At 41.3% G+C, this 12,526-nt stretch overlaps 1 protein-coding gene across 2 annotated transcripts in view; it reads right to left on the reverse strand.

Annotated features, from left to right (window-relative positions):
* Positions 1-12,526, reverse strand: part of LOC145451651 (solute carrier family 35 member H1-like) — a 90,762-nt gene that overhangs the window by 76,469 nt on the left and 1,767 nt on the right. The window contains exons 4-8 of one of the 2 annotated variants that reach the window (XM_080329862.1): positions 8,014-8,086; positions 7,781-7,949; positions 1,219-1,302; positions 983-1,158; positions 249-384 (exon numbers count right to left, since the gene is read on the reverse strand). In XM_080329862.1, coding sequence (XP_080185988.1) covers positions 249-384; positions 983-1,158; positions 1,219-1,302; positions 7,781-7,949; positions 8,014-8,086 — 638 coding nt within the window. The remainder of the gene's footprint in view (positions 1-248; positions 385-982; positions 1,159-1,218; positions 1,303-7,780; positions 7,950-8,013; positions 8,087-12,526) is intronic. The other variant, XR_013918978.1, reaches the window with a different exon arrangement.

A 12,526-nucleotide genomic window follows, 5' to 3' on the forward strand; every position in this document is an offset into this window, starting at 1 on the left:
GGCCCTATTTTCCAAGTATCAGGACTGATAGATGAAATATTAGCAATGTGTTAACTTCACTATTTTTCGGAGTTACTGTGAAATCTCTGTATTGGCCTTCACAGGCTTAAGTCATACGATTTGAGTACAAGTCAAGTCAATACGAAAATTAACTCGAGTCATTACAACCCTTTCAACTCGATTACTTGGATAGGCATTGGGACAACTCGACTATTATTAGCCAGATTAAAATAATGCTGCAATCAAACCTGGCTTGCTGGCATCACGATTCTTCAGGTAGACATGCAATATTATGCCGGATATACAAACGCTAAACCCGATCCAATTCATGGTGGTTAATTCGTCGTGGTTGTAGTGAGAAGCTAATAGCAGTGTGCAAATTTCCTGTAAAATCAGAATCAATTCACTGAAAGGTGACAGTGTGACATCGCCAGACTGCGTTGTATTTGATCTGAAAACCCACTTCATGGCCGTCAAAACATAGCAACACGCATTTTGATACAAGACCTAGCTGGTCGCAATGATTTGAGTACTTGAATCTGGAACGAGCATTAAATCTAATGATTTGAATTGTATAGTGAGAGATCGTGTTTCTGAGCATCAAAATTATACACCCACTGCCACTTCGTCAATGAAAATTATAGTTTCAGAGTATTTTCCACAGTGGGAGCACAAAACTATACTGCGGCATGAAGCAACACACGAGTGCAATTGAAATATCTGTGAAGTCGTTATCAACTAATAGCATTGACACAAAGTGCAATGAAATGGACATTGTTGAAAAAATACCTGTTGTAGAAACGATACCATTTTCTTTGTAGCAGAATAAAAGGTCAATATTTGAGCTTTCTAAGTCTTTTAAGTCACAACGACATAGCCTAATCCGTGATGCACGGATACCCAACAGAATCAAATCACTATGTTACTGATTTTCCCCAGCCCTAGCTAGCAGCATGAGAAGCTTCAAAGCACGACGGCTTACCTTGAAAATCCCGCATATGGAAAGGGTCAGTGAAGACGTATTGCTCAGTAAGAGGTATTCGGAAAACCCGAGAAAAAAAGCCACGATTCCTCCAAACAGAATTTTCATGATTATCGGAAGCTGTTCCGTGATGGAATTCGCGGCGAATAGTTGCTCCGTCGTGAAAAAGGTGATGCCTGCATATTAAAAATAACTATAGAGATGAGAGGCACGTTACGAAATATCACATTAAACACCTTCATGAGCGATTGCAAGTGGGAATAATCCAAGAAACATGGTCGGCGTCAGATGCCACATTAAATCAATTGGATTTCCCAAACCTGAATGAAAAAAAAACATATTCGAAGTTACCAATACCGGCATACCGCTAACAATGTGATATATCACAAACTCTAAAACGTCTAGCGCCTGGTATGAAAAACATTTCAATGTCCACATCACAATAAGCATAGTAACCAGGTTGGATAAGTGTGGATAAGGCGTTTGTGTCTAACATGCATAAGCGGCAATTCCACTAATATTATAGGACCACAATTGTGTACCAATAACTGTGCGACCCGGTTTATTAGGTACACATACACACTCAGTTACACACAGAGCGTTTTCAGATTGATATTCTCAACGAGGACTCGGCATATATACAAGGTTTACATAGCATTGGTCACAATTCTGGATAGCCATAGAAATGTGAAGTGGCTAAGATAACAATGGACGATTTATGCAACACCATCTATTGAGCAAATGTGGCTGACAAATTTCACTGCAACTTGAAATTATAGGGGAACCTCCAATCCACCATCATAGAGATACGGAATCTCAGTGGCCCATTAATATATGTGGCTGAACCTGAACTGTATCACTACTACTGTAACACGATCAAAATTCTTTGAATTCAGATACCAAAACATTTACTCAAGTTAACAGCAATGTGTTGAGTATTACCATTTTAGACTTCGAATGTCATCTCAGATCTATTTCAAATGTATTTCATAACAGTTGTTTTGGGGGCGTTAGCGGCCTAGAAGGGGTGATAGCTATATAGGCTATTGGGCCACTAGGGAGCCTTGAAAGTATAACACGGCATGCAGAAATCTCTTTGAATAGTATATTCATATTGAAATGAACCCGAATATTTTCGGCTGACCTTCGTCAGGGGTAATCGTCAGCAACTTTTACTATTCAATTGTATATTGAAGTTCTGTACCTCAAAGAAGCTGTAGAAATCTCTTTGGAAAACTTGTAAATCAATACCTCTATTTCTTTACTAAGAACAGATATAGGAATGATGTGGATGTACAAGACGCATTCAATCAGAAATCGTCACCGATGCTCTCAGTACATGTTCATTGCTATGTAAAATTAAATTTTTTACCCAACGAATCACTCAACATTTGATGAGAATTATTAGAGTGCGATTTTCTGTACAACGAAGTACAATTTCGTTGGAAGTGAAATGGCTTTTTATTTTATCCCTTGATCATGTCTGTCCCGAAATTGCTAGAGTTGTGATTGACACAGCATGTATCGGCCTGCCTACAAATTGGATTAACTGGAAAAGGCCATAAGAGCCAGAGTAGTCTGTGCGATTACTGTGTAATAAAAAACAACTTTTTGAGGGGGTTAGGGTTTGTGAGTACCAGGTGTGGTGAATTCTTGTGCGCGATTGTCTCGTCCTTTGTATTTAGTTAAACCAATTATTACTTGATTACCTGTCTTTTCCTCTATATATTGTCTCGCTCCTAATTTGTCGATTCTTGGTACCTTATAGTTGCTGGCCTAGCTGTGTTGCGTATAGTGCTCGTTTTCAGTTAATAAAAGCCTTGGTTACTGTATGAAATAAAGGTCATCACAATTTTATTAACTGAAAAGATCTACTATGGCGTCGAACCAGACGCTCATTCGCGTTCCCGTGTTAAAGGCTATGCCGAGGGATGATGATGCTGGTCAGGAGTTCAAGCACTGGATGCGCATGATAAACGCGTATCTCACGTCCGTCGATGCTGCTAGAAGAGATGGTGACCCAGAGATCGATAGGTTCAGTATAATGGCAGGGTACTTGTCGGCTGAATCTTTTTCGCTGGTTGAGGAAGAATCGACCTTTACGGATGCGATGAAACTTCTTGAGAGCTTGTACGTGAAAAAGAAGAATCTTGTCTATGCGCGCCATGAGTTAGCCACAAGGAATCAGCAGCCATTGGAGACCATATCTGAGTACGTTCAAAGTCTCCATGCTCTGGCTAAGCAATGCGAATTCAAGGACATTTCGGCAGCACAGTACAAGGAGGAGTCCGTGATGAATGCAATGATCACCGGATTGCGCTCTTCAAGTATACGACAAAGGTTGCTAGAGTATGAGGACCTCACCCTCCAGAAGGCCACCCAAGTTGCTGATACTCTTGAAAAAGCACAGAAGTTCTCTGAAAACTACCAGCAGCCGTTGGCATCAGTCGCCAAGGCATAGGCGCCGAACGCTAATTTTCCTTAGGCATGCGAGTTCGATGACGTCACAAAGGAATGACGTCATGATCCGACGGAATTGATAATTAGGGATAATTTAGCATCAATTCATGAGAGTTAAGTGCCTGCATAAATGCCGATTATGCAATATCTTCGTGTTGACAAACTTGCGCGTATGATAAGCTTGTCAACGAGTCCAGAAGTGCTGTCAATTAGCGAGTTCCTGATCGCTAGCGAACAATTAAATACGCCGCTTATCAACGCGTATTACGTAACCCCGGCGACGATTTGCCCAAGGCAAAATGTCGGAGTTGTCTGCGGACATTCGATGTTATTCAGGTCAGCGATGTCGCTCTTTAATTACAATCGCTAACCAACAAACACCTAACGGCATTGTCACCAAGCCATCGAGAGATTGGAACTAACGCATGGTAGGCTCGAGAGATGGGAGCCAACGCATGCTCGGCTCTAGACGTGATAGTTGGCCAGCGATGATATCTTTCGTACCAGGCCTGTTGCAGATGCGATAGTGCAGGCAGCGATGGCACCGGGCCTACTGCTGATGTGATTTCATGCTCAAGCAAGTGAAACTAGGCTTGTCGGAGACGCGATAAAGCAGGCAAGCGTCCCAAACGATGATTGCCGTGCGCACGGCAATCAATGACACAATTTCGCGATCATCTCAGCGGGAGATCGCGTCGCGTTACATTGTGCACAGACAGATCTCGTTAATTGGCAACGCGCTTGTAGCTAATTGGCCGCGCGCAACGGGTTACCTCACTCACATAAGCGGTAGCAGGTAATGTCGTAAACGGAAATACATTACGATTCGTTCTAAATAACACAATCGGGGTTTATGCCGATTCATGCCAAACCGAATTCTAGGCATGCCGCATGCCTAAAAAAATGTCTAGGCATGCCTGGCATGCCTTGCATGCCCAGGTTCGGCGCCTATGCGCCAAGGTATCTGTATGCGCGGATAGCGCTAATGACTACGCACTCGATACCAAACCAGATCCGTCTGCCATTGCTGCTTCAACCCCAAAGACTCGTAAATACCAGAAGAAATGCTGTTATTGTGGCACTCGTCATGTTTTTCGCAAGAGTCTCTGTCCCGCGAAGGATGCTGAATGCTTTGGATGTGGGAAGATCGGGCATTTCAAGAAATACTGCGATTCGCTTTATTCCGACGAACCTATCAAGGATTCGGACCGCCGACGTGTAGCGTCGCTTCTGGCTGGGATTCCGAGCTCGTTAAAAGGTGCAATTATTACGATTGGTTTGGAAGGCCAAGACTTGGATGCGCTATTGGATTCTGGGGCCGCCGAGAACTACATAGATTATCAGGTGGCGTTGCGGCTGAAGTTGTCGATTACACCATGCGATGTCACCGTTGGGCTGGCATCAAAAGACGCAGTAACCAAAATGCGTGGCTCCGTAGCGGTGTCCATAAACATTTCCGGAAGCGTCTACCGTAACGTTCATTTTGGTGTCGTTTCTAATCTATGCGCCGATGTTATCTTGGGACACGAGTTTCTAGAACAGCATAAAGAGGTGATATTTAAATTTAATGGACCTCGCGATACACTCTATGTCGGACAGTGCAACCTCGCCGCTGCAAAAACCTACGAGATTCCGAGACTGTTCCGATTTCTTGATCCGGATAGCAAACCCATAGCAACAAAATCGAGGTATTATTCCCGCCAGGATAAATCTTTCATCAATTCCGAGATTGAGAGAATGTTGGGGGAAGGGATAATAGAAAGGTCTTCCTCGCCCTGGAGGGCGCAAGTTGTCGTAACCAAAGGCGACAGACATAAAAGACGGATGGTCATTGACTATTCACAAACGATAAACCGTTATACATATCTGGACGCATATCCTCTGCCGAAAATTGACGAGGTCATCAACGAGATAGCGAAAGGTAGTGTTTATAGCTCTGTTGATTTAAAGTCCGCCTACCATCAGATCCCCTTGTCGGATGACGACGAGCCACCAACAGCGTTTGAGGCGAATGGGCGGCTGTATCAGTTTCGTAGAGTTCCATTTGGTGTGACTAATGGTGTTTCAGCTTTCCAGCGTTTTATTGACACGTTCATCGATCGCAATAAGCTGGAAGGTACGGTGGCATATCTTGATGACATCACGATCATCGGGCGATCACAGGAGGAGCACGACAGAAGGCCTTCATGGAAGCTGCAAAATTGAGTAATTTAACACTGAACCTAGAAAAATCCGTTTTTTCAGTGAAAAAGCTCAGACTTCTAGGCCACTGCGTATCCCACGGTGATATCAGACCCGATCCTGAAAATCTGCGACCGCTCATGGAAATGAAACCACCTGGAAATGCTGCAGAAATGAAGCGATGCATTGGTATGTTTGCGTATTACTCTAAATGGATTGTCAATTTTTCAGAAAAGTTGAAACCTCTAACAGAAAATAGAGGGTATCCACTGGGGCAGGAGGCGTCAAACGCTTTTCGGAAGCTCAAAGATGGTTTGCTGGAAGCCAGTCTTGGATACATATGTGATGATTCTCCGTTTGTTGTGGAGTGCGACGCATCAAACTCTGCTGTCGCTGCTGTTTTGAGCCAGAAAGGTAGGCCGGTCGCGTTCGCGTCTAGAACGCTCAATAAGACGGAACAGAACTATCCGGCCGTTGAGAAGGAAGCTGCAGCGATCATAGAAGGTTTACGCAGATGGGGATATCTGCTTCACGGTAAAAGGTTCAAGTTGGTTACTGACCAAAAGGCTCTGTCCTTCATTTTCAAGAAATGTCATAAGAGTAAAATTAAAAACACAAAGCTTCTACTGTGGAAACTTGAACTTAGTGCATTCGATTATGAAATTGAACATCGTCCTGGAATACAGAATTTTGCTGCTGATGCTATATCAAGGATATTTTCTGTTCATTCAATTTCAGCATTGCGAGAGGCACATGTTAATTTAGGACACCCGGGAGTTCGGAGGCTTATGCATTTCGTCAGGGCTAAAAATCTGCCCTTTTCGATTGATGACGTTAAAGCCGAATGCCGATCGTGCATGGAGTGTGCCAGAATCAAGCCTCGTTATTTTCGGCCGGCGGAGGAGTGGTCGTTGATTAAAGCTACGAAACCAATGGAGCGACTGAGTGTGGATTTCAAAGGCCCCGTTGCTGGCAGAAATAAGTATCTTTTGATAATCATTGACGAGTTCAGTCGTTTTCCGTTTGCCTACCCGTGTAGGGATATGTCTTCGAGAACGGTAATCAATCGATTGTCTCAGTTGTTCTCACTTGTCGGCGCTCCTAACTATATCCATAGTGACCGGGGGATGTCGTTTCTTTCCAGAGAGGTGAAGACCTTCCTTGCGAAAAGGGGGATTGCGAGCAGTCATTCAACGCCTTATCACCCGACGGGAAACTCTCAGTGCGAAAGAGTGAGCCAAACGATATGGAGAACTGTCAAGCTTCAGCTGGCCTCTCAGAATATGCGCGAAGATGACTGGGAAATGGTACTTCCCGATGCTCTTCATTCTGTGCGTTCATTGCTGTGCACTGCAACTAATGTTACTCCGCACGAAAGGTTTTTCGCATTCCCTCGTAAGTCTACGTTCGGGCAATCTTTACCAGATTGGTTGCTTCAAAGTGACACTGTTCTGCTGCGCAAGCACGTCAGAAGTAAGGATGAACCCTTGTGTGAGCCCGTGGATTTGCTGGATGCAAATTCGAAGTATGCCTCTGTCCGTTATCGCAATGGTACGGAATCGAGAGTTTCGGTGAAAGATTTAGCGCCCTATCCGAAGAACCGAGATGACATCGAGTCAAGAGCCGCTGCGGAGCATGTCGAACTTGACGACACCGATCCTTGTGATCAGCGTAACTCGCCTACTGCTCCAGAAGTCGTATTGGACCAAGACAGCCCGCAGACGGCTGAAGATAATGATAGTCCGCCTTTACGCCGGTCTACCAGAATCCGTAAAGCCCCCGATCGTTTTCGATATTGAGCCGATTGCCAATTCTTTGCACGTATTGTACGATTTCCTTTCGGGCGGGGAGATTGTGGTGAATTCTTGTGCGCGATTGTCTCGTCCTTTGTATTTAGTTAAACCAATTATTACTTGATTACCTGTCTTTTCCTCTATATATTGTCTCGCTCCTAATTTGTCGATTCTTGGTACCTTATAGTTGCTGGCCTAGCTGTGTTGCGTATAGTGCTCGTTTTCAGTTAATAAAAGCCTTGGTTACTGTATGAAATAAAGGTCATCACACCAGGTATTACATCACCTGGTTTGCAAATTCGCAAAAAATTATGGTAAACACTGATTTAGAATGAACTACTGCCGACTTCAAGTACGCACTTACCCAATTCTTGCTTTTGAGTTAAAATTTGGCTCAATGTCCAGCGAATGCCACCAACAAAGGCAGCGGACAGCACCAGAATAAATCCCTCCAAATTAAACTGAGTGGATTCGTAAACGAATAGGAATAAACCGGTGGCGATCAATGTCACAATGACAATCAAACTCCATCGCTGCAAAATAAATAACAATTTATTGTCTCAACGCCAACATATCATAGCAATCAATATCTCATACCGGCTTCTCCAATTTTAAAATTATTGCAAATATGAGGATAAATAAAACAGCAGAAGATTTCACCATGGTGTATCTGTGAAAATGAACGATAATAAGACTAAAAGTACGTACATTCTTAAAAGATTATTCAGCTGTCATAACGCAGTCTGAAACGCTAGTCCTGTCCAACCGCCTAACTTCTTTGTGTCTTTGAAGAACTATGCTGTCACTTGTCACATTGGTATCCCATAAGGGTGGACTGCAGCTTATAGAGCATATCAAGACAGCCTCTGGATTCAATTGGATGATCACCGATTAAATGTTGGGTCTTGAACATCACGTACGTTGAGATTTACCAGAATACGAATGGAAACGTTTGCCGTGACTACACTTATTACAAAGCAGTGCTGGTATGCTTATAGTTAACACCTGGGGTGTCAAACTGAAATTGCGTCACGCACCAGATCAGTCAACTGATTCCAAAACGTTACCTCATGTCCTTGCGTTTCACTTGAATACTTTATTATCAAGTATATAAATTATAGTATACTACATTATATCATGGATCATAGGGGTTATATTAGGACCAGGGCAACACCTTCATCCGCGAAAGATGGAATTGACAAATTGTCATGATTGGCCTGCTGATTACAGTTATGAGGCACTAAAACAGTGGTGCTAACGACGAATAAGTTGGCATTTTTATGCTCTCGTATTTAGTTGTCGTAATCTGGCGTTGGCCCTGGATATGTGTTGTGGAGAATACAAGAGATTTGACTGTAAACATTGGAATTAGGTTTATTATTATTAATAAATCGTGATTCGTGTTTTTCTGGGAGCAGGGCACACTTTTGAGTCAGAAGTTATACAGCAGTGCGATCACAGATATTTTAAACTATATTTTCTGCATGTAACCACCTTGCAACGGTTCCGCATTGGCGTTTTCGCTTCTGTGGATAACTGCTTTTCGGTCCATATTCCACAAAATTATGAACTGAGTGGGCACTGTTTGGCTTTCACAATATTAGGTGTCAATGTACCAAGATTGTAATGACTCGAGTCATGATTTTCTGACGACTCGACTTGACTTGAGTCATTTTCTCAATATACCAACATGACTCGAGTCATTGCGCATGACTCGAACCAAGTCATATGACTCGAGACTTAGACCGCCAAGACCGACATTCCATTGTAATTTCGAAGAATAGAAAAGTAACCACCCTATTGGGGCTTTGTCTATTGGTACTGGTACTTGAAAATGCGACCACTGCTAAACATGAGGAAAATTTCTAAATTATAAATGCGAACCATTCGATATCACCAAACAGAGTTGGGTAATTCCAGCCCAAATCAACTGATGCAGATAACCACGTGTTTCAAAATAAACATGAAATGCAATTCCCCAGCAACGTAGACATATTTCAAACTGAACAAAAGTTATTTTGCGGAAATCCATTCAGCGGTTTAGAATTTATGGGGATTTGAAAAAGAGCACTTTTTGTGCCCGGTCAACCGTGAAAAGGTATGATTTTTGGAACATAAACTTTAGAATTTTAATGTAAATTAGTCTTTTTCGATGGCTTTGAATGGAGTACATTTTCAGAAAGTACATAGCCCAACACTCATTTTAAATATTTTTATTATGATAATAACCTATCCGCTTGGGGTTAAAAGGGGGGCTAAAGGTGAGGCAGAAGTAAAATCAGTCATGCGTGATGAATTTTTCCAGGCTGAATTGTGAAAAAAGGTATACTTCAAATTTATTGAGTAAGGTGTCATATGAAAGCTAGGAATGAGCACTGTCCAATAAAAGCAATGCCACTAGTGATTTCAAGGATCTAAGCTGCCTTATAGCAAAAAAACTATATTCAGGTATTTTCCATGTGTCCAAAGGTATTTTGGGTTATATATTTTATACACATTCTTGACATGTATGATTGATTAATGCTTCATTAAGCATCTTAAATAGCTTGGGACAGGGCTTACTAAAATATGAATTATAAAAAGCAGGAATATAAAGCGAGTCGTGCATAGATTATTTATCTACATACCATCATTTCTATAAATGAAATCTTCAAACAGTCTGGCGGTATAGCAGCTGTGCATGGGTTGAAAAATATAATTTTGATAACCACACTAGGCACATATGATTTGGTTCCATAGCAGTTATTCTTTGTAAGCGGCAAAGATTTATCTTGCAAACTTGAAAGCTCAATGTCACATCTGTGATTTAAAAACATGAGATTTGAAGACTCTGACCCGGCATAAGGATGGAATGCTTATGTGAACTTTTCAATGAGAACTATATCATTACATATTTTAAACTTTTGCTGTGTAGGCATTCTGACTAGTAATGTAGTAAAGAAGAATGTCAGGGTTACATTTGCAGCAATACTTTATATAGTATAAGCTTGATCAACAGAGACAAGCATCAACTACAAACCACTTGTTATCATCACAAAGCTACAAAACTGCAACTGAAATCTTGTGATCTATTCAATAACAAAAAATATCAGCGTAACTGCAAGTGATAAGCTAAGAATTCGTGTAACAACGGAAGTGCTGTACAGGGTTGTAATGACTATAGCCACACAACTTGACTTGAGTCATTTTTTTAAACGTTTAAAATGACCTGACTCAAGTCAATTTGTGTATTGACTCGACTTGTATTCGAGTCATTATTCATAACTCGAGACTAGGACGGCCAAGAAAGACAATTCGTTGTAACTTTGAAGAATCATAAATTCACCACATTATTGGTATTTCGTCTATCAGTCTTGATACTTGGAAAATAGGGCCAGAAAATGTGAGGACTGAGGAAAATTACAATATTATGAATCCCAGCCATTTTATATCACTTTAGCAGAGTCGGGAAAAGTAGGTTGAACAGGATTGAACTCAAGTCGGACTTGAGTCATCAACCCTCTACTCACTGACTTGAAACTCGGGCTACTTGACATGGTGGGAATTGATAATGACTCGACTCGTGTCAAAACTATAAAAGTGAGAGTGACTAGTGATTCGGAAGCTTGCGACTTGGTTACAACCCTGGTGTTGTACATGAAATGTAGCTGTTCCCGAAAGAATTTTATTGAGAATCTGTGAACAGATTTGAGTAAACTTGCTCGTTATGCGTTTTCACAATGCGTTTTCACAATTCTGTGAAATCAATTTCCAAATTTTGATGTTTTGCAAGTGTTGACTGGGCAAATGATAGAATGATTGCTCTACCAGTATGCTATGTAATTTACCTGTATGAGATTTGACCGATTGTTGAGGCGATAATATGGTTGAAAAATATAATTTTGATAACTACACTAGGCACATATGATTTGGTTCCATAGGAGTTATTCTTTGTAAGTGTATGAACAGTTGTCTGCTTGAGAAAATATTTTTGAGAATATCCCTAAATATTGTGATGACAACAATACTTCAACTACTAGGTCAGTGGTTCTCGACCGGGGGTCCGCGAAGCATTTTCGGGGGGTCAATCAGGTTTCGAAACATTTTGGATTTGAGTTTTGAAGTTTCCTTTGCGCAGCTTGCTTTGTCAGACAGCAAATTAGTGAAGAGTCGTTTAAAATTGAAACCTCGTCACGAAATCCATTTTTTCCTTTGGTGCCATATATGCTGCGATTATATACCAAAAGGTGTTGTCGGAAGCGTTACACATAATTATATTACCTCCGCCAACTCCTGTCTTTTTATCAAATCAAAGGCACGGATTTTCAAGACACGACCACGTATTTCAAGAAATGCAGCTGCAGACTTTGCTTTGAAATGATAAAAGTCTACCCAATTTCTACATATAGTAAAATGTTGTTTTCAGGACAAGTCATTTTGTTGGTGTTTATCACTAGAGTACAATTGTTATTTGCAAAAGACAGATTACTGTTAGAGGATAATTTAGATAAATTTGTACTAAAACTTGAGATGGTCACCGGGTCCGTGACGGCCCAAAAGAGGTCCGCGAAGACAAAAAGGTTGAGAACCACTGTACTCTAGGTCATAAACAGTACCTGGGAATCAGAGTGTAGCACGAAGGTTGTCCTTTTACTGATCATTTTACCATGACTGTCTATGTATATTAGTTACTCGGTGATGTCAGAGTGAAATGTTATGTAAAGTATAGAACTAGGCGCTCAGTCGACTGTCTCTGTATTCATATTTTTGACTGAATAATAGTATGATTAAATGTCTGATATCACTTGCACCATGCAATGAAATGGATAGTGCTAGCTAATACATATACTTAATCAAGTAATGGTCATAACCTATCAAAATCCAAGCAGCTGTATAAATTATACCACCCAAAATACCTTTAGACACAGGGGAAATAGCATGATCATAGTTTTCAGGCTATAAAACTGCTTATATCCTTGAAATCACTATTGGGATTCCTTTTACTGCATTGTATTTATTCTCAGCTTTCATATGATACCTTGCTCAATAAATTTGGAGTGTACCTTTTATCACAATTCGACCCAGAAAATTGTGTCACGCATGACTGATTTCTTGGGGGGTTCAACTGTAA

Source organism: Botryllus schlosseri, chromosome 12 (genome assembly GCF_051294905.1).
Source record: "Botryllus schlosseri isolate E-star chromosome 12, Bs_hap1, whole genome shotgun sequence".
Taxonomy (NCBI): domain Eukaryota; kingdom Metazoa; phylum Chordata; class Ascidiacea; order Stolidobranchia; family Styelidae; genus Botryllus; species Botryllus schlosseri.